The sequence below is a fragment of the Caenorhabditis remanei genome, chromosome V (assembly GCF_010183535.1).
Source record: "Caenorhabditis remanei strain PX506 chromosome V, whole genome shotgun sequence".
Classification (NCBI taxonomy): Eukaryota; Metazoa; Nematoda; class Chromadorea; order Rhabditida; family Rhabditidae; genus Caenorhabditis; species Caenorhabditis remanei.
Window position 1 is genome coordinate 9,379,404 of NC_071332.1, and position 21,891 is coordinate 9,401,294.

Sequence of the window (21,891 nt, forward strand, 5' to 3'; positions counted from 1 at the left end):
CCAAAGGTCATTCACACTCACGCAAATTTGCGCACTTTCTTAAATACCGTAATTTTAAGCTTTTCAGGTTTTCTCATACTCACCATCTCTTATTAATTTATTTTTAAGAAAAAAATTTCGTACTTCTTTTTTGCTATCATTGTATTATTAGTTTAAGAAAAATACACTTCAAAAAACTGAGAAATTATCGTTTCCGTTTCTTCTCTATTTCTTATCACTCTTCCGTTCATCTCGCAATCAAACACTGTGTTTACATGTTACTCAATCACGCAGTTTTCAGATTTTCAATGGTTGGCAGCCGCTTTTTTGCAAGCTGTCTTGTATTGGTTCTCCTTGGAAAGTTAAAGTGAGTATTAATCGATTTCATTCGTTCAAATGAAACAACATTTTCAGTTGCTCCGGAAACAACACTGACAATGGAGTTCAAGAAACCGATGAAGAGAATCCCGTGATTACTAGAGAATTTCCGTCGAAGAAAAAAGTTTATGAAACCACACTGAAGCCTAACGCCGTTCATGTCTATTATCTGAAAATGAACGAAACGTACATATTGGATTTAATCAGAGTTGCTGCAGAAATTACACATCCGACTTTATTCGGAAAGGAAGAAGATACAATTCTTGATGTGACAGTTTCAAATGGGCGTGATAATTTTGTGATAAAGCTACCAGTTGTCTATCCGGAAGGGTCATTGTACACTTATGGAAAGCTTCTGAATCCACTAATTCCTGATGATTTCGGACCAAAAAGAAGCAAGAAAAACAGTAAGTGTCATCGATAACTCCATTCTCATAACTGACTTAGCAGAAAACTCGACCGAAACTCAAAATCTCATTGTGACTGTCCAATCGAGATTGAGGGTGGACATTGATTACAAGCTCTTCTTGACTCATTTGGATCGATCTCAATATGATTTGAAGTTCAAGCCTGGACAATCAGAGAAAACGTTACAAAACCAAAAGTTAACATTCGTGAAGCCGATGGGATTCTTTTTGGATGCCAAAGAACAAGATGTAAAATCATTTCATATCACAGTGACTAGTGAGGACGATATTTGTGCGAACGTGATTACTGTCCCGGCTAATGTAAGACTTTTACGCATTGGTCTCACAGAAATTTCAAATTTTAGGAATCAATTTATGATCGTCCAGTTGATTCTGATAAAGCTGACAATCAACGAGTAATCACATTCAACCGAAGAGCCGACATATTCTTCTCAGAAAAAGAAATCGAGTTGTTCACGTCGTTTCGGATATTCGTGTTCGTTTCTCCTGTTGACTCTCCATGCTCACTCAAAACATCACGGAAAACTTTCAACGAACAGAAAAAGATGACATTTGAATTCAAAAAATTAGAACCAGACTCATATTTCATGCCGACATTGGCTATGATTGCATTCTTTATTAGTCCCTGCCTCATCGTCGCCTCAATTTTGGCTGTTAATGTATGGAGAAATCGAGATCCTTCAAACACTTCAGCTGATTTGGTTTCTTTTGAATCTGATGAGCCGAATCATCCAAACCCAAACACAAGTGATGAACAATTAGTTGTGATGGAAGAGGAGGAAGTAAATTTACAAAACCATGAAAATTTACAAAACCATGTGGAAGCAGTCTCGGTAAAACAAGGTATTTTCGAAATAAACAAACTATAAAAGGCATTCTCTATTCATTCCTGCAGATTCTCTATCTCTTCATGGTCAAGTGCTCCGATATCCTATTGCAATAATTCTTCCTGTTCTGATGCACACAGCCGTTCAATTCCACAATTTCACATTTTCAACAATGGCGAATCGAGACGAAATGTGCTTCCATAATTCTGCATGCTCAAAACCTCTTGGAGAACTTCGTGCTTGGAATAACATGATCAGTAACATTGGATATGCGATCTACGGATTTGTCTTCATATTGATAACGATGTTTAGAAGATGGAGACATCATTCGGCACTCGTTGGAACATACGAATGCACATTACTAGATATTACGATTGGAGTCTTCATGATATTACAAGCAATTGCAAGCGCTACGTATCATATTTGTCCCAGTGACATTGCTTTTCAATTTGGTATGGCATATTTTCATTCTATGCATTAGAAAACAATGTTCTTTTTAGACACACCTTGCATACAAGTTATCTGCGGCCTACTAATCATTCGCCAATGGCTTGTGCGTAAAGAATCTCCATCTCCAGCTTACACGAATATGCTATTGCTCGCCGTTGTTTCTTTGAACTTTCTGATCTCCACACTTTCGAAATCGTCCCGTGTTCGATATGTGATCGCTACTATTCATTTTATAGCCGTCGCCACAATCTGCTTAAAAAAACAGAAGAAAATGGGATCTCGAAAAGACGCCGCAAAGTTCATGATTTTCTTCGCAGTTGCCAACTTCATTTTAATGACGATGTATTTGACGTCATCGAAAATTCATCTCAATCAAATCACCACCTATTGCTTCATTCTCAACTGCATAGTATATTTGACTTATTATGCCATCATGAAAGCTGTATCACGTGAAAGCATTGGGTTAAAGGCCAAGATTTGTGGAACTCTCGCAATTGTCGGATGGATCACAGCGGGCTACTTCTTTTTCCAAGATGACACTGATTGGACGGTGAGCTCTCAATCAGGGTTGGGAAATTCCGGGCCGGGCTGACAGAAATTTTTTGCCGGCCCGGCCCGGTCGGCCCGGATTCATAAAATGTGCACAATTTTTTCACAATTTTTTTCGAAATTTTCATTAAAAAATAATAAAAATGCTCCAAAATTCTCGTACACTTCAGTTTTTTATCGATATTCCAAAACATAGTCGAAAATTCGACCTTTTTGCAAAAAAAACTCAAAATTTTTTCAAAAAATTTCAAATTTCTACAGGAGCCGGGCCGACCGGGCCGGGCCGAGGAAAATTTTTCAGTCGGCCCGGAATTTCCCAACCCTGCTCTCAATAGTGAATACCAGAAACGTTAAAATTATGTTTTCCTCAGGCAACTGAATATTAATCTAATCTTACAACCGCATCAGTTAGATTCGCTTGAATGTTGGCACGATTAGATTAATGCCGCGTCTAATTAGATTGATGAGCAATCTTGTAAGATTAATGCGCCGTCTCATTAGATTAGGGTGAAATCTTGTGTAACTTGTGATAACATTTGAAAATTCTTTAGGTAAAAAAAGAAATAGTAAATTTATTCAAATAAAAAACAAGAGTTTTAACAATCGAAATGTATAGAAAAAATATAAAAAATAATACAGAAAATAAAAACTAGAAATTAGTCGAAAATCCATTGCAATGAAAGTGGAAAAAGTCCTCGTTGTTCTCTGCCCCGCTGCTGTCCATTGTCGTCCACTCAGCGAATTTTGCTGTAAAATGAACGAAATTACCAAAAAACTGTTTGATTTCGAAACTCACAAAAGAATCTTCTTTCGAAGCTTGTGTAGAGAGCGCTGATGTTGAAGAAGTAGACGATTATCCCTGAGCAATGAACTATTATTCACGGCTATTTAATTGTAAGAGAAACAATTTGCTTACCAAATAATTTATTCATGATTTCATCGCAGTGTTGACTTTTCTTCCAAACTAAATGGAAGTTGTGGAAGAGTGAAGACTTGAAGAGCCATAGAAACCGAAAAATACAATTTTTAATAATGGAAAATCGTGAAAAAGTCGATAAAACCGCAAACGAAATTAGTTCGCAACGATTTCAGACTTTCGAAACATAAATAGAGAATTAAAACTTAGAAAAAAAACATTAAAATAAAAATTGAAAGAAATTTTGCGCGTTTTGTACTGACTTATTCTTGGATCCTTGGCGCGAACGAAGTTTGCGCAAGCAAAATCCACTAATCTAATTAGATTGTGATTAGATTGATGCGGTTGTAGGATTAGACTAATATTGAGTTGCCTGAGTCAGAGAACAGCCGCTGCCAGCAGAGCACTCAACAAACCTTGTCTTCTGTTAGATTTCTTCGGCTCACACGATCTCTGGCACATTTTCGGGGCACTCGCTGCTTTATTCACATTCTTCTCTGTATCTTTCGTAGATGATGATCTTGTGAACACCCCTAAATCCTCAATTAACATTTTCTGAAACTACTTATAGCAAATCTCAACCTCGTTTCTTGTTACCAGAGATACTCGCATATTTCCTTATTTCTTTGTTACAATCAAAAATTCAATCAGAAAACCACTTTGACATGTTCCTACCTCTCATACTGTAATTTATTTTTTGCTCGTTTTCTTGTTGTATATTGTCGCGACAAAAAAGTTCCGACATTTTTTACCGACGCGTGTTTGCGGACATAGTGCTAAATTATTAAATTTTGCATTGAGTCCGCAAACACGCGTCGGTAAAAAATGTCGGAACTTTTTTAATTCGATAATAAAGACCTTAGCATTTCAATTCTCGCCTTCTCTGTTTATTCTTATAATTCTCTTTTCAGACATTTCACTATTAGCAAACAATTCAATCAAAACTTGAATTCGAGTTCCAGCTGCATCGGAATCTAACCGACCATGACACCTTTCACCGACCTTTTTGACCTGCCCAAACTAACATTTGCTTCGATCAAATAACTTGGAGGACAAAGAGAAACAATCAGTTGGAAAGTAAGGGAGAAGGATGAATTGATGAAACTCGTCGCTATCTTTTTTTCTATCCACTTTTTTCCTCTATTTCTCCAATTGCTCTTCCTCATTTCTTTCTCCTCCGTTCTCACCTCGACATGTGGTTCTTTTGAAGACCTTAGGACCACTTCTTCAATCACCTTTTGTCTTTCTAGTGCTCCTCTGTGTACACACTTGAACTCTCCCCTTTTATACTGACATCTTCATTCATATTTCTGACAATAAATGGAATATTCACACCAGAAAATGATGTTTCTTCTATTCATTTTCTTATCAATTCTCTCATTTACTAGTAGTTCACATTCATCTTATTATACCACATCACAAAATGGGATCCGTTTAATGACGTTCAATATCTGGCAATCTGGAGCAAATGTGGAAAACGGACAGCAAAAAATTGCAAAACATATTCTGATGGTTAATCCAGATGTAGTTGCTTTGCAGGTAAGTTAATCATTTGTTCTGAATTTCGCATCATTCACGGATCATACATTCTGATCACTTGATTTCAAGATGCAATAAATTTAGGAAGTCTATGCGAACGTTACTCGAAACCTGACTCTTATGCTCGGTCATCCATGGGTTGCCGTAGATCGGAATCATGAGTATCCAGACACCGCAATTCTCACCCGCCACGTAGTCGTCCCGAATACAAATCTCTCAACTTCTGGAGGAGTTGGAGCAAAGATAATGCTCCGCACAGGATATATGATTCATTTTTGGTCCCTTCATCTAGATTATACATCTTATGGACCATACGCTGCCAACAATAAATTGGTTAATAAGTTGGATCAGATAATGGCTGGAGAGAATGTTGGTGGGTCACGAAGAAAACGAAAAGAGTTCCAGTGTAACAAAGAGAACAAAGTTCAGGTCGTGGACCACAAATCTATGAAGTTTTGGATCTTCCGATGACGAAAAAGTGGATTGAAAAATCAGATGAAATTCCAATTTTCATAGCAGGAGACTTCAACGGGCCTTCTCATTTGGATTGGACAGAACAAACAAAGAAAATTCATGGCGATTGGGTAGTCAGATGGCCAGCAACCAAAGAATTGGAAGAGAGAAAATTCACAGATACTTTTAGAGAGATTTATCCGAATGTTGTAACAAATCCAGGTGAGTGGAACAGACGAAATAGTGAGTAATATGAAGAAGGAAAGCGAGAATTCAGGAATCACATGGTCTACTGTAAACAAGTTCAATCCAGAGTGGAACTATACGATTCCAGAACCACAGGATCGCATTGATTTCTTGTTTTATAGAGGTGACGAACCATTTGATTCATGATATAAGAAGAACTTTCAATATTTATTCCAGGTCCCGTTGTCCCATATCAAATTCTCACCTACAGTGGGTGCGAGAAGCCGCAGCGTATCCCGTTCCACGCCCACAATGACTATCCATCCGATCATTTTTCCGTTTTTGCCGACTATACTTTCATATGATTCATTCGTCTTTCATTTCTTTCTTACTTGTGCACAAAAACATTATTTTCTTCTCTTTTTTCTCCCGTTTTCCATCATTTACGGCTTAATGCCCTTGTTGGTCGAATCGCGCGAATTATGTTGTGTATTTTTCGGCGAATTTGCTGTTGAATTTGAATTTGAATTCCAAATTCTCGAATCACAATTCTCGATCCTCAACGTAAAGGTCATCCTCTCTCTTGTTGATTCCATGACCACCAAAGCATGACTTCGCCATTGAAGGGTAATCATGGGAGGTATAAAAATAACCGGAGGGGAATGAAACAGACAAGGCCGTCTTCTTTCTGCACCTGAAGTTTTTCTCTGAATTCAAAAAAAACATGTCGAAAATTTCGTTTCTTGGATTTCTTCTGATTCTTCTGTTGGCTATTGACGTGGTAATTGGAGCTGGAGATAGTAGACACAAAGGGACAGAAATGTGAGTTGCCTTTCCAATTCTGATATCTAACCTTTTTGAGAACACGTTAATCGAAATGAGATGTTGAAGTAGCTCAGAAGTTTCTGGAACTCGAAGAAATGTATGAATTTTAAAACTCTGCTACTTCTATTGAAGTTTCAAATCTAATTTAGTATGTTCAATCAAAAAAAGACTGTCGTGATTGAAAAACGAAAACTTAATTGTTCCTGAAAATCTTGAAAGAAACAACAGCTAGCTTCGAAATATTCACAAAATTATTTCAGAATCCGTCAAAAACGTCAATATCTTGGGTACCCATACGGTATGGGTTACCCATACTCCTATGGTTATGGATACAATCCCTACATGATGTACCGCCCGTATCCAATGTACGGAATGGGAATGCCCTACTACCGTCCCTATGGATTTTGGGGAAAATGAGCATTTCATCACTCACCTGAAATGAATATATGATGTCAGATCTTAAATAATAATCACTACTCATTTCATCTGATTTTCTATGTTTTTGGTTCAAACATTAAAGAATAAACACTACTTCTTTTCTGTGTCTAATACTCTCGACATGACACACCAGTTACGAAATCTGTCAGAAATAAGAGAAACGCAGAAAGAAAAGATTGAGACGCAGAGAGTGATAGAATGTTGTGCAATACTACACAAGGGTAGAGAGAACAGTTCAGAGGGAAGTATATAAAGGAATGACTAGCTTTTGGATTCATGAAAATAATATTGTTGTTTGATTTTTCGAAGTTTCTATGACAACGGGCGGTGTGTTCAACCATTTCCACGTCATGTTTGTGTGGGCTTTCCCCAGTTTTTACGTTTGATCAAACTTATTTTTCTTAGCACACACCTGAAATTTTCATTTCCTGGTTGACCTCTAATGTATAATTCTTCTGAAATAGTTTCTGTTCGTTTTGTTCTAGATGATCTGTTCACTTCGTCCTCTATTTTCACATTTTCAGACCCCACCTTTCAGAATGTCGTCTTCTTTGGAGCCATCATCTTCTTGTTCCAAACAAGAAACGCCAGAAGTTATGTCAAATTACGCAGAATCGATTATAGACGATTACGACGTCTTCGATCCAGAAGAACTGCGTAATGAACAAATGTTCGAAAAGCCACGTGGAGAGAGACGATGGCTTGGAAAAGAACATCATCGAGGAAAGGAACGTCTTCACAACTCAGTGAAGGACAGGACCTACATCGAAAAAACTGTTAAATCGACAGAACCATTGAGCAAGGTATTTATAGTTTTCTTTTTTCGAGTTTTGAATATTCATTGTTTTCAGAATTCCACAAAAAAGATCATTGCGTCTACAAAAGATGGATTGGAGTTCAATGTTATTTACTCTCTCGATAAGAGAAACCGGTGGGAGACAACAGATAAAGTATCACTATTGGGAACCACTCCTGAAAATGTGAATGCAGAAGTTGTCGAAAAGAATTCTCTTGACATGTGTGGGCTGTTTTACCCGAATTCGTCTACATTTGCAGTTCATTCAAAACAAATTGACTTTGAGAAGGAACCAGGAGACTTTGAAATCAAAAGTGCCACCTCATCAGGAAAGGGACAACATTATTCAAATTTCTTGCAAACATCCAGAGAATTCAGTAAGAAAGCAAACGCTAGGACGATGACAATTCGAGGAGAAGAGACTTCTTCAGAGAAGCAAACAGACTCTCAACCTACCATTTCATATAATATCTACAAGTCACATCCAAGTCAACAAGTTGTTGGAAAACACATGTTTGTACCAAAAGTTGCTTCGAAATCAGTACGTCACCGCGCAAGTAAAAAAGTGGAAATGGATGACTATGACGAGGATGAAAACTACTTTGATGAGGAAGATGAGAGTTTCAATGACTCCGAATCAAGATCTCCGGCTCAGTCAGTCTTAGATTTTTCTAATTTGGCAGTTGGCAGCCGTGATAAACAGACCAGAAGTGGTAATCGGAAAGATAGTGAACTATCTTATGAAATGATTGATTCTGTCGAATCCCGAGCAGAATTTACCGACCTTTTGAATATTCACGATTACCTTCACAACGAAGGTTTCATGTTTGAAGAAGCAGTCGTTACATTCCATAATCAGAAGGATAACATTGAGCATCAAGTGGAAATGTTACGCGAAGAAAACAAGCTGATTGTCAAGGAATTGAGACATCGTCAATACTTGATTGATGTATCCGAATGGTGTCAACTGGAAGAAGCTGTGAAAGATGGAGAGACGACAACAGTCATTGCGGTTACTCATCTCAGGAAAAACGTTTACAAGTGAGTTATAGAAAGTTTATAATTATCTATTTGTATATATTTCAGTATTCTTGTCAACTCCACAATCCCATCTCATCCTTCCAAAAGGGGATCAGATTATTTAAAAAAGCAGATTTCAAGTGCTACGACCATTCGAGAAGCAATTTCAAGAATCACTTCAGAGATATTAACTCACCGAAAAGTTGTTGAGTAAGTGAACATCATAACTATTGATGCTAAAAATAAAGTTTCAGAACAATGAAGATTTCTTCGTTATTCTACGGAAGGAAGACAGTGCCTGAACTACTTCAAATCTGTTCTGAATGGGAAAATCAGCTTGTCAACATGCAGTGGCCGAACCAGCATTATCATTCTACATGGGCGAATTCTGTGGAGTTGAGCCAAGTGGGTGGAAAATTAGAATGGAATGATTTGTGTACAATGGTCAAAAAGGAGAAAACGATGGATTCGAAACAAGTTACTGACGGTGAATGTGGATTATGCAGTCAGAAAAAACTATCTCATGAGTTATTCCTTGTGGAAGATGAGACCAAAATTAAGTGTACAGAGTGTCTTCGAGAGGAGTTCTATAGAGAACTCAGAGGAAAGAGACTACCAATTGATCTACAAATTATTGTCGCTGATGAATTGGACTCTCTTGCCACATTCATTCCACTCGCAGTTTTGAACTTGTATATAAGAGTAAGTCTACTCATAGTCGGGTGAATTTTCTATTTGCTTATTTTCAGATGGTCTCAGAAACAATATACAAAGATCTCGGAGCAACTGGTGATTTTGAAAAGTGTCCTTCGTGCAAGTCTGCAGTATTTTTCGAAGAAGTCCCCTCTGGAAACGAGAAGAAGTCTCAAAATCGTTCGTGTCCTTGCGGATATTCATGGTGTAAACAGTGTGACAGAGTACCTCATTGGCCAATGAAATGTGGAGAATATGCTGAATGGGAAGAGAAATGGCTGTTGAGATGTAAGTAGAATAAGGATGGAATAAAAGTTTATCTTTTTTTTATAGATGCAATGACTCATGCTCAAGGAAGTGGTACTCATAATCTTCTTGAAGTATCGTGTCAGTGTTCCAAACAAATTTTCAATGTTCTTCTTCCTGAAGAGTATATGAAATGCCCAGGATGCAAAATAACAGTTGACTTGGAAACTTTGGAGACAGTATGGAAAAGACACTACTTTCCTTTCCGCCCTCGTTACCGGAAGCTAGTGAGAGAAGGACACATCTATAACAGAGACTACAACCAGAATCCATTCTTTCCAAAGGCGTTAGTTTATACTCCGATCTCAAAGATTCCTGTTATTCGAACGTCTGTAATTGAAATCTGTGGAGTTGCAAGAGACATTCGATATGATATTCATTCCCGAAATCGAGCAGTCAATCGGGAACATATTCTAATTCGGAAGAAAGTAATGGAGAGAGAAGTCGTGGAGAATCTATTGGGAACATCAGTCTACTTGGTTGAGAATGTAACCGCCTGGATGTATATGAGTAGCCAATATGATAGAAATGTAAAGAAAAATTTGGAAAGTGTCATGGAGAACCGGAAGAACTTGCTATCATCGTTGGATGGGGAAGATTCTGAAGCTATCTCTGAATGCATCAACAAATTGAGAAAGGATATCAACAACGTGGTGACTGCAGTGGAGAAAATGATTGTGACCGTCGGAAACTCTCAAAACTAATAATGACTTTGTTTTTTTTAACTACAACTTTTTATTCTTGTGGTTTTTTTTTCAATAAATCAATTCAATCATATATTTTCTCCCGTTCCTGGGTTTTCAAGTTTAAACACAGAACATCGGAAAACAACTTCAAATCATCTTCAATTCTGAATAAAAGATGATCCCACGATGTGTATTATAGTTGTTCTCTTTCAATTTGCTTGTAGTTCTTTTAGAAAAAAACTTTTCGAGTTTCAAGATTCACTTTGTCTTCAAATATTGTGGAAAACTCAAAAGAAAAAACTAGAAAAAAGCCTTATCGGTAGAAGTTTTCCACCGAATTCAATGCGACTTGGGAATCCTGGTGTGGATACTGTCAACTACAGGTTGACGTCAACCGGTGGAACTTAGGTTGTATTTCCTGCTCGTCTTGTCGAGACTTCGATATGAGGAGAAATGATTTTAAATTGGGTAACCATACTATTTGGGGGCATTAGGAGATTTCGGTCGTTTTTCTGGCTGGAGTAACTCCCCTTGGATTAAATCTAGAAGGCTATGTGTTAGAGTGAGTAAGTTTTCATCTTTTTAATGTGTGAAAATTATGATATCAGGCTCAGAAGGCGTTATGCTTTCTACCATGATCTTTCTAGGCTGAAGTGTTGAAGAACAAAATACGAATTTTGTGTCCAACTTCTAGCCATGACACACAAGAAAATTGCGAAATTATTCCCAAATTGAATAGACGCAGATGGTCATAAACAGTTGTGCAATACTTCATAAAGCCAGAGAACGGCTATAGGAAAAATATAAAAGTGATCAGCTGGTGAGTTGAAATAATGTTTTGTTTGTTTCTTTTCCTTTTTTGAAATCTCCATAGCAACTCGCTCCCGGCTCTCAGTTTTGAAGCGGCTCACTCTTTTCGATCCAAGGCTTTGCTTACAATTGTGAAACTTCAGTTTACTTATCCTATCTTAAAAATAGTTTTTGAAACTTTTTCAGCTTTTCAACTCACCCAATTCATAAAAATGTCGTCGTCACCAGAACCACGTTCATCTTGCTCTAAGAGTATTCAAGAAACCCCAGAAGTTATGTCAAATTACGCAGAATCGGTTATAGACGATTACGACGTCTTCGATCCTGAAGAACTGGGTAATGAACAAATGTTCGAGAAGCCACGTGGAGAAAAGCGATGGCTTGGAAGAGAACGCCACCGTGGAAAAGAACGACTTCATAATTCAATGAAGAACAGGACATTCATTGAGAAAACTGTCAAATCGGATGAGCCGTTAAGCAAGGTAATAATTGTTTGAAATCACTTAAATAGTAAAAATTTATTTTTAGAACGCCATCAAAAAAGTCAATGAGACAACAAACGACCATCTAGAACTCAATGTCATTTACTCTCTTGATAAGAAGAAAAGATGGCAAACGGCCGATACAATTTTCCTTTTGGGAGCAACTCCTGAGTGTGTAAACGCAGAAGTTGTTGAGAGAAATGCATTGGAAACATGTGGATACGTTCATTCTGACAAATCCACGTTCGCTGTTCATTCAAAACAAATAAATCTGAATAAGGAAGCAGGAGAATTTGAAGTCAGAAGTGCTACGTCATCTGGAAAAGGACAGAATTATTCCAACTTCTCGCCCAAAACAAGAGAATTCAGTAAGAAGGCAAATGCTAGAATAATGGATATACAAATGGAAGACCCTGTTCTGGAAAAAGAAACTGAACCCCAACCAACTGTTTCATATAATATTTACAAAACTCATCCAAGTCGAGAAGTTGTCGGAAGTCAAATGTTCAAATCAAAAGTTGTATCAAAATCAGGACGTCATCGAGCAAATCAGAAGTTGGAACTCGAAGATTATGATGATGATAATGAGTTTGACGAAGATGAAGACGAAACAGAGGGATACTTTGAGAAAACCCCCCCACAGTCTGTAATGGATCTTTCTAGTTATATCACTGAAAATCGTGATAAAAAATCAAGGAAACATGGACGAAAGGACAGTGAAATATCTAATGGCGTCAATGAATTTCTGGAACCTGAGCCTGGATACAACAACCTTCTGAATATTCCAGAATATCTCCGTGATGAAGGTTATATGTTTGAAGAGTTTGAAATTACTTTTTCCAATCAGGAAGGAACTTTTGAACATCAAATAGACGAACTTCGTAAAGAAAACAAACTGATTGTCAAGGACTTAAGACCGACTCAGTATCTGGTTGATGTATCCGAGTGGTGTCAATTAGACGGCGAAGTTAAAGATGGAGAAATTACTACAGTGATTGTCATCACCCATCTCAAGAAAAAGACATACAAGTGAGTCTGAAACTTGTGATAAACGAAATTTTTTCTTTTCAGTTTTCTCATAAACTCTACCATACCAATCAGCCCGGCAGATAAAAATCTTGAGAACTTGATAAAGAGGCTATCTTATGTGAAGACGTTCAAGGAAGCTGTTTCGAAAATAACATCCGATATTCTCACTAATCGTAGAACCGTTGAGTGAGTATTTTATTTATTCAGATGGAAAATATCATAGTATTTTCAGCACGATGAGAATGTCTTCTATGTTTTACGTAAGAAAAAATGTTTCTGATCTACTCCAAGACCCCGGAGAATGGGAAAACCAACTGGTCAACCTGAAATGGCCTAACCAGCATTATAATGCCACGTGGGCAAACTCGGAAGAGTTGAGTCAAGTGGGTGGAAAATTAGAATGGAATGACTTGTGTGCGATGATCAAGAAAGAAAACCTATTGAAAACTGGATATACTTCGGATGATAGATGTGAACTGTGCCATCAAAGAAAACGATCTCATGAGTTATTTTTCGTGGATGAAGAAAATAAATTGAAATGTACGGAGTGTCTTCGAGAGGAATTCTACAGAGAACTCAGAGCAAGAAGACTTCCGATCGATCTGAAAACGGATACAGCTGATGAGTTAGAGTATCTTCCAACATTTATTCCGCTTACTATTTTGAACTTATATGTCAGAGTAAGCAACTTTGAAAACAAATTGTTTCTCAACTGATTTCTCTTCAGATGGTCTCAGAAACCATGTACAAAGATCTCGGAGCAACTGGTGATTTCGAAAAGTGTCCATCTTGCAAATCTGCAGTATTTTTCAAAGAAGTCGCCTCTGGAAACGAGAAGAAGTCTCAAAATCGTTCGTGCCCTTGCGGATATTCATGGTGTAAACAGTGTGACAGAGTACCTCATTGGCCAATGAAATGTGGAGAATATGCTGAATGGGAAGAGAAATGGCTGTTGAGATGTTAGTATTTAATTTTACACCGTTTCAATAAAATTACATTTTTAGACGCAATGAGACATGCTCAAGGAACTGGAACTGATACTCTACTCCAAGTGACTTGCTCGTGTGCCAAGGAAGTCTATCATGTCCTTCTTCCAGAGGAATTTATCGAATGTCCAGGATGCAAAACAAATGTGAATATGAATACAATGAGAACTGTCTGGAAACATTATTACTATCCATTTGATCCCATTCTTCGAAAATATATCAAGAAAGGATACTATGTGATTGGAGAAGATTACAAAAAGAGTCCCTACGTGCCCCGAGCAAAAGTGTATACTGAAATTGTGAAGATCCCTGGAATCAGAGCTTCTGTAATTGAAATATGTGGAGCTGCAAGAGACATTCGATATGATATTCATTGCCGAAATCGAGCAGTCAATCGGGAACATACTCTTATTCGGAAGAAAGTAATGGATAGAGAAGTCGTGGAGAATCTATTGGGAACATCAGTCTACTTGGTTGAGAATGTAACCGCCTGGATGTATATTAGTAGCCAATATGATAGAAATGTAAAGAAAACTTTGGAAAATGTTATGGAGAATCGAAAGAATTTGTTATCATCGTTGGAAGGGGAAGATTCTGAAGCTATCTCTGAATGCATCAACAAATTGAGAAAGGATACCAACCACGTTGTGACTGCAGTGGAGAAAAAGATCTCTGTAGCTCAAGATCTCTAATATGGAAACCGAATTGTGATTTTTTTGTGCTACCGATTTGTGTCTTATTTGAAATGGATCATGTAGTTGTTTTTAAAATAAATCATAATCTTGAAAACATATTTTGATGCTGTTTTCTTATATCTTCCTGAAAACTCGACAGCTTAAATTGCAAAATTCAAGAGTTCCAGCTGCTGAAAAAAATTCAGAATCTTGTTACTATGAATCATAATCTGAAATGATTATTTTCAGAAAAAAACAACCCAGAGCTCATATAAAAACGGATTTATTTCAAAGAAATCAAATAATCGCAGAGAGATAAATGTCCCGAACACCAGAAACTTTCGATCTTTTTCTCATCCTCTCACACGTCGGCAGAAGTATTTTGAGAGTTTCCCGATATGGTTTATGGACGGAAATCATTGTGAGTGTTGATAGTAAACCATGAAGAGCTATACAAATAAACACCATATTGTTGCAAGTCTGACTTAAAATATCAAATGCCCACGTGCTGAATACATACAACATTGGAAATAAATATGCAATCATTGGAATTGCAACTTGCACATATAGAGCAATAGAGAATCTTTTCTGAAGGGTTGATGTCACTCTTGAAAGTTTTTTCGTCCGGTTTCGAAGCTCGATGACAGAATAAATGACTTGATATAGAATTTGAACAGTTACGAGTACGGTAAGACCACCAACAAGAGAGAAAATAAAAGAGATATTTGTGGAAGCAACGAAGAATTTATCGTTTTTATAAATTTTAGAAGGGAGGCAAGGTATTGTCTGGAAATAAGAAGTTTACTTAGCATCCAAAGAGCAATCAAATTTTAAAAATAGCTGACAAGTCGTTCTAATTAGTTTTAACTCATTGTGTTCTATTTTCTAGTACTTCCTGGTTCCTTGAAAACTCACCTTTATCGCGTAGATTTCACTTTCTGTTTTACTTGGAAGCTGTAAATAAACTGGAATCATGAAACCAAATGCCATCGAATAATTTATCGCCAGATATAAATATCTTATAACTTTTGTTTTTCTACTTTGAGAATACGGTCCATATTTCATAGAATTGCATCTATTTTCGAAGAAAGCTAGAATTGAAATACCAGTTAGAGCTCCACAAATAACCAGTATGAATCCTTGAACCATAGAATGTACATTTAGAAGTGAAAGAATTCCGAGAGGTACACCGCCTGGTATGGGGAAGATTGTATATGGAATTACAAGAAAACATGTAGTTATATCAAGAAGAGAACTCCTGAAACAACTCGATTTCTGAATGACACACTTCGTTCCGATTCTTACCAAAAGTGAAGTATAAACATGCTCCATTTCACCGACGTCATTTTTGCGGGAGTTCGAAACAATATCACAAATCCTCCGAATAAATGAATTGGCAATTCTATAGCAGTCATAATATGCAGAGCCATCGAAAACACTTGCTGCGAAGCCAACCCGGAATCGTTGAAGTCGCACATCTTGTTGTTGTACGTGTGTATTGGTATCCGAAAGAGAAAAGTTGGATTGAGAGAGGAAAGTTGGTCAGTTGGTCTCGAGCCGACACTAACTTTTCTTACTCTCTTTCCGGGGCCGCCGTCATTTGATTAAATGGGTGACATGCATTGCAAAAAGATATACTAGGAACTCATGGGGCTCTGGAGTATGATTGTGAATGTGGATTATGATTTCTTGTTTTATTGGAGACATATCATAATATAATACTATAGTTACCGTAAATACTGTATTATAACGGCACCTGTATTATAACGGCACCCCATCAATACTCAGAATTCATGAATATGAATATCCCGGTGTTTTTTATTGTTTCTGATTAGAAGCAGCGTGATTGATAACGTCTTGATCAACGAAAAGAATGCCCAAAAAAGGTTTTTTGTTTAAATTTAATGAGTTTTTAAAACCTCAAAATTTCTCTGGGAGGCAGTTGAAAAATATAACGGCATGCCGTTATAATACAGTATTTACGGTAATTGACTTTATGTAAAGATGTGATCAAACACAATTTTTTATGCAGGACAAATCAAATCAAACCGATTTGGATCTCGTGGTAATAATGGTTTTAGTTTGTGTTCCTATGTCGGAATATTCTAATACGTCAAAAATTCGTCAAAAAACCGTATCAAAATGATTATCTCGATGAGGTCACAACCTTCAAATCACAACACTTTTGGCACCAGGAACCACAAAATGCTCTCCTAAAAGTGCTCTTCTAACAATGGGGAAGTTTCAAAAATCACCAAAACAATTAATCACAGTTTTTGTATAAACATACATCTAAATGTTTTATTTTACGTCAGACAAAACAGAAAACAATGATGAAAAACAGTGTTATCAGTTGTCTTATCACGTTAACCCTCCGCAATAAACTCACTATAAAAAGGGCTTCCCCCAAATGAAAATTCAGATTCGAAAGACTCGAAAAAATGCTTTCAAGCAACCAATCCTTCCTTCTTCTGACTATTTTTGTCGTGGGACTCTCGGCGGCTCCGAGAAAGAGTCCCCCACCACCACTGGACGACTTCTCCACGCCTTCTGGAGAGTCCAGAACTGATGAACTCCCACAGCCAACTCAAGACTTGGTTTTTGAAACCCCTGACTCTACTGATGATGTTATCTTTGTGACGGGGCCATTCAGATTCGGAAGACACGGAAAGGTATCGTTCAGTTTTTGAAAAAAAAAAGCTACTAACTTACAAAAAATTATAGGATCATTCTCGACCACCACACGGTCTCTCATCCGACGGACCATCTTTCGGAGGAGTAAGTCCTATTCAGTTCTCTTCTTTGAGATACAAAACCTGATCTAACTTCTCACTAACTTTTGAATTTCCAGGATCCCTCCCAACCACCTCATAAATTTTCTTCGGATGTCCCATCTTTCGGAGAAGTGAGTTCCTGTTGGCATTCCAAAGATTTCACATCTTTAATTATTTTCAGGACCACTCTAACCCTCCACACGGTCTCTCATCTGACGAACCATCTTTCGGCGGAGATCACTCTGTTCCACCATTCGGGCAATCATCTGACGGACCATCATTCGGAGGAGTGAGTTGGCAAACTCTTATTCGAAACCAGCAATGAAGTGCAAGATGGAAAATATAATAATTTACAGGATCACTCTGCTCCACCATCATCTGACGGCCCATCTGTCTTGGGTCGTTCTCGCCCTCCACATGGTTTCTCATCTGATGAACCATCATTCGGAGGAGTATGTTTTTTGTCATTTTTCTGGAAATATGGAAATATCAACTTTTTTCAGGATCATTCTGTCCCACCATTCGGACAATCATCCGACGAACCATCATTTGAAGGAGTGAGTTTTAATTCGAGAACATCCAAAATAAGTTAGTCAAACAAATCATAAAATAATGCATTTTAGGATCATACCGGTTCACCACACGAACTTTCATCCGATGAACCATCTTTCGGAGGAGTGAGTTATCATTTTTAGTTCTCAAAAGTATCCCTTTTTCAGGACCACTCTCGTCCACCACACGGATTGTCATCTGATGGACCATTTGTAGCAGGAGGAGATCACACTAATCCACCACGTGGAGAATTCTCAGATGAACCAGTAACAGAAGAAAATGTGAGTTATCTTTATAACGGATGTGCACTTTAAAAATTCATCTCAATTTCAGTTGGTCACTGAAAATCCAGAACTCGACGCTACAGCAGGAGGGTATTGAATTATGACGCCAATGGTTGCTTCTCACGACACTTCCAGTAAATAATCTATTTTTGAACATTGTATACTTGTCCATAAACAATTGTAAATTATTGAAAATACAAATATTTATGTATAAATGACTTTTATTATACCACTGGACTGTTTGATAACTGCAAGTCACATAACAAAACTGAGGGAGGTCAACTGAAATGTTTGATTTCTTAGTGTAGTTTCCTACTATATTTAACTCCATTCCAAGAATGTAATCATTCTTTGGTGACTTCTGGCTATCCGTGGTTTCTGCACAAAATGAGCATTTTTCTTGGCAGGTGGAATAATGAGATCAAGCTGAATATGGACAAAGTACTTTATGTGAACCATATGATTGTTTCTTCGTATGTGTATCTGGAGGAACTCTACCTATGAACAGGAAACCTTCGCTCCTTCAATTCTTCATAAATTGGCAGTTATTGAAGTGCCAATTCATTCGTTAGCTGGATATGTGGTATTATTTAAGACACCGTCTAGAATGGAGTCTGTCAAATGGATGATGTTTATAATGCATTTCTGGTAGGTTTTTTCCTTTTTTAAAGCTTTTTTAAAACATAAAATCAGAACAATTTCAGTGGCGCCTACCTTGATTTGTTTCTGAGTGCACTATCCACCCAGTTCTTTTTGTTACCTGCTGCTGCTGGTCATTCCCAAGGACTGTACACTTTTATTGGAATTCCTGTGAAATGGCAAGCATACATGTTCATATCAGCCATCTGTCTGGCTGGAGTTTCAATTCTCGGATTCTTCGAAAGTAGATTCAATGCTGTGGTGAGAGGGCGTGGAATGAGTATTCTCAAATCAAAAAGACGATTAATTTATATCGGAGGGCATTACATCTATGCATTTGTGTTTATTCTACCAATTACTTTCACACCTCCAGATCAAACAAGTGGGAAGTTTTACGTGAGAGCGGTATGAATATATCAACCATTCCATTCTTATTATTCGGAATCTATTCAGATGCTTTCATGTGTACCACAAGAGATTTTTGATCATCCAGACTTTTTCGTCTATGCCATTGATATAACTCTATTGACATGGATAATCGGAATCGCTACCGTTGTAATCTCTAGTGAATGCATTTACTTTTTTACTCGAATAGTTATCTTCTTGTCCAGTACAAAAGCAAAGTCTCAGAAGACTTACAAACTCCAATTACACTTTTTCATTGCTTTAACCATTCAAATTTCCATCCCGCTTCTTGTAGTCATCTGTCCGATTGGCTATATTGTATTTGCTTTTGTGGCATCACATTTTGATCAAGGTGAGTAGCAAACATTCAAAATTAAAACATACGCCAGCTCAATGCGATCAATATTTTCCTTTTCAGCTCTAAACAATATAGCACTGAACTTTATGGCCATGCACGGCTTGATATCAAGTGCAGTGATGCTTACAATACACAGACCGTATCGAGAAGTAATTCTTAAAATGTTCTGTTACAGCTATTTCTATAAGAAACTTCATCGACGTTCAGTTCATATAGAGGGAACTGTTGTAGTTGTTAGTAATCATAGGAGTTGAATGAAGTATTTTTCCCGAGACTGGCTTTTTTCCTGATAAAGTGTTGATTGAAGAAGGAACTAATCTATTTCGATGATGAGTTCCAAGTTGAACGGAAAACTAATCGGGACTCGATGCTAGTGCACAGAAATATCCTTATTCTCACAATGTTAGCGTGTATCGTTGTTATCACCTGTACACCCCAACTGTACTAGTAAGTGGTGTATGAAGCATATTTCGTGATGGAAACCCAAATGAATTTTCTATCTGGATTTGCTCATTAGTGCCAGAGCTGTGCAGAATTCCTTCCTTCGACTTCCTTCTTCCTTCTTCCGGGCCTTTTTTCACTTCCTTCTTCCCTCTTCCTTTTTAAAAATTTCACTTCCTTCTTCTTTCTTCCTTCTTCCTTTTCAAAAATTTTACTTCCGTCTTCCTTGTTCCTTCTTCCCTTTTGAAAAATTTACTTCATTCTTCCCTTTTGAAAAATTTACTTCCTTCTTCCCTTTTGAAAAAGTTACTTCCTTCTTCCCTTTTGAAAAAGTTACTTCCTTCTTCCTTCTTCCTTCTTCCCTTTTCAAAAATGTTACTTCCGCACAGCTCTGGTGCATACCGATGTTCTGCTGAGTGGGACCGAGGGGGACGATCTATCAATTGACAAAAGATCTGTTGTTTTGTTGTCATCCAAAAAATCGTTCAAAAATTGTTTTTCATTCTCAAAATAACACCTAGAACAAACTGCTGACAAACAGAACACATTCAGAAGAAACTCTTTACCCCACTAACACCAGAAGACCGGAAATGAGATCCTGTTTTAAGTTTCTTTCGAACTTCTCCGTTGAATATTAATGTGAACACTCTGAAATATCTGACCGTTTAGACTGAAAATATCTTTCGCAGCTTACCCATCAAAACAATGGACAGCTGACCAAAGAATAGAAGAGAATAGAAATGCAAACTCTTTTCCCGGCATTACTCTTGGTCCCCAAGTGAAACAAATTACAATCGAAAGTACGAAAGTGGTTTGACTCAGAGACTGAAAAATAAATTGTCTTTGAATACTCAGTTAATTACTGACCTGCTTCAAGAAATTCAAATCCTTCTTTCCTTTCTCCGTCCTTATTCTCATTTTCAATACTTTCCAAATGGTTATCAAATCCATTACAGCACCAATGACTGTTAGAGATAATTCTTCATAGAAATCCCCGTAAAGTGCAAACACTTTGCATATCGGCTGACCAGAATAGCTGAATGCAACTACCTCCGGATTGTAGTAGTTTTCACATCCCACTGGAAAAAGAAAACATTTAACTTGAGATGACAAAAAACTTACGAATTCCAAAAAATAAAGTAATAAGGATACACGTATAGATGAAAACACATAGTGTGATGTACTTGGTGAATAGGACACTGCAAAATTTGAATAAAATTGTTTCGAACAAATGGAAGTCTAGGTGTACTCCGGTTCTCTCACACAAACCTAAATATTTTATGATATAGAATAGGTGTGAAAACAGCCAAAAATCTATTTAGAGATATAACAAAATGAATTATAGTTCCGGCATCATAACAGAGCATCAACAAGAACCCACACACTGCAGAGTACGATTGGAATACAGAAATATTACTGAAAATCTGATGACTGAACTGTCAAATGAATGTTAAACTTACAACAAAACCATAGGAGTTGCATAGAATAAATACAATGTTGAAAAAGTGGCGTCAATAGCTGCCAATGCTACAGTAAGAATTGCAAATGGTTGTTTCAATTTCGTAGTTTGACACATGAAAACCACTATCATCCAGTTTGTGACAAAACCAACCGTTGAGCACTAAATCATTTGATAAGTTATTAAACAAACTCTGAATAAAACTCACAAAAAGCATCAATATGCCTATCCAAATTTCTCTATCCATAATTTCGCATAAGAATCTAGGAAATTAGGAACTGGTATCTGAATTGCAAGAAGAAAAATGCCAAAATGTAGTCAGAGGTGGAAGAAGTAATAAATATGAGCAGTTGTCTCATTTGCCTCTTGACTCATTTAATTGAATTGAATGGGTTGATTGGGGGAAGGTGGAGCTGTCGTAACAACGTCTTTTCGCTTTTTGATCTCTATAATTGGTTTCTGTCCTAGAATATATCTATTGCGTTAAATTGAAACTTCTAATAAAAGAGATATGTTCTCAATGAATCGA

The 21,891-nt window shown here is 37.2% G+C and overlaps 8 protein-coding genes across 8 annotated transcripts; 7 read left to right on the forward strand and 1 right to left on the reverse strand.

Moving 5' to 3' along the window:
• Positions 1 to 287: 287 nt before the first annotated feature.
• GCK72_018487 (uncharacterized protein) lies at positions 288 to 4,086 on the forward strand (the record flags this gene model as incomplete). The annotated part of the gene is made up of 7 exons (XM_053732580.1): positions 288 to 346; positions 394 to 764; positions 808 to 1,085; positions 1,130 to 1,628; positions 1,681 to 2,064; positions 2,113 to 2,612; positions 3,910 to 4,086. 7 exons carry the CDS (start codon positions 288 to 290, stop codon positions 4,084 to 4,086), a joined length of 2,268 nt encoding a protein of 755 aa, XP_053581493.1.
• Positions 4,087 to 4,868: 782 nt separating this feature from the next.
• GCK72_018488 (uncharacterized protein) lies at positions 4,869 to 6,070 on the forward strand (the record flags this gene model as incomplete). Its single annotated transcript, XM_003114490.2, has 5 exons — positions 4,869 to 5,066; positions 5,151 to 5,439; positions 5,496 to 5,741; positions 5,797 to 5,889; positions 5,943 to 6,070. 5 exons carry the CDS (start codon positions 4,869 to 4,871, stop codon positions 6,068 to 6,070), a joined length of 954 nt encoding a protein of 317 aa, XP_003114538.2.
• A 359-nt stretch (positions 6,071 to 6,429) lies between these two features.
• Positions 6,430 to 6,947, forward strand: GCK72_018489 (uncharacterized protein; the record flags this gene model as incomplete). Its single annotated transcript, XM_003114379.2, has 2 exons — positions 6,430 to 6,527; positions 6,791 to 6,947. The coding sequence occupies 2 exons, from the start codon at positions 6,430 to 6,432 to the stop codon at positions 6,945 to 6,947; spliced, it is 255 nt and encodes an 84-aa protein (XP_003114427.2).
• A 560-nt stretch (positions 6,948 to 7,507) lies between these two features.
• GCK72_018490 (uncharacterized protein) lies at positions 7,508 to 10,487 on the forward strand (the record flags this gene model as incomplete). Its single annotated transcript, XM_053732581.1, has 6 exons — positions 7,508 to 7,771; positions 7,820 to 8,805; positions 8,851 to 8,994; positions 9,039 to 9,486; positions 9,534 to 9,765; positions 9,811 to 10,487. The coding sequence occupies 6 exons, from the start codon at positions 7,508 to 7,510 to the stop codon at positions 10,485 to 10,487; spliced, it is 2,751 nt and encodes a 916-aa protein (XP_053581494.1).
• A 1,004-nt stretch (positions 10,488 to 11,491) lies between these two features.
• On the forward strand, positions 11,492 to 14,468 carry GCK72_018491 (uncharacterized protein; the record flags this gene model as incomplete). Its single annotated transcript, XM_053732582.1, has 6 exons — positions 11,492 to 11,761; positions 11,808 to 12,790; positions 12,833 to 12,976; positions 13,023 to 13,470; positions 13,518 to 13,749; positions 13,795 to 14,468. The coding sequence occupies 6 exons, from the start codon at positions 11,492 to 11,494 to the stop codon at positions 14,466 to 14,468; spliced, it is 2,751 nt and encodes a 916-aa protein (XP_053581495.1).
• A 2,423-nt stretch (positions 14,469 to 16,891) lies between these two features.
• Positions 16,892 to 18,157, forward strand: GCK72_018492 (uncharacterized protein; the record flags this gene model as incomplete). The annotated part of the gene is made up of 9 exons (XM_003113913.2): positions 16,892 to 17,122; positions 17,175 to 17,228; positions 17,302 to 17,355; positions 17,406 to 17,513; positions 17,581 to 17,676; positions 17,728 to 17,781; positions 17,848 to 17,901; positions 17,944 to 18,057; positions 18,110 to 18,157. 9 exons carry the CDS (start codon positions 16,892 to 16,894, stop codon positions 18,155 to 18,157), a joined length of 813 nt encoding a protein of 270 aa, XP_003113961.2.
• Positions 18,158 to 18,535: 378 nt separating this feature from the next.
• GCK72_018493 (uncharacterized protein) lies at positions 18,536 to 19,716 on the forward strand (the record flags this gene model as incomplete). The annotated part of the gene is made up of 4 exons (XM_003114207.2): positions 18,536 to 18,708; positions 18,765 to 19,104; positions 19,153 to 19,456; positions 19,523 to 19,716. 4 exons carry the CDS (start codon positions 18,536 to 18,538, stop codon positions 19,714 to 19,716), a joined length of 1,011 nt encoding a protein of 336 aa, XP_003114255.2.
• Positions 19,717 to 20,451: 735 nt separating this feature from the next.
• Positions 20,452 to 21,579, reverse strand: GCK72_018494 (uncharacterized protein; the record flags this gene model as incomplete). The annotated part of the gene is made up of 6 exons (XM_053732583.1): positions 20,452 to 20,551; positions 20,598 to 20,728; positions 20,771 to 20,982; positions 21,026 to 21,102; positions 21,364 to 21,524; positions 21,571 to 21,579. 6 exons carry the CDS (start codon positions 21,577 to 21,579, stop codon positions 20,452 to 20,454), a joined length of 690 nt encoding a protein of 229 aa, XP_053581496.1.
• Between the last annotated feature and the right edge of the window lie 312 nt (positions 21,580 to 21,891).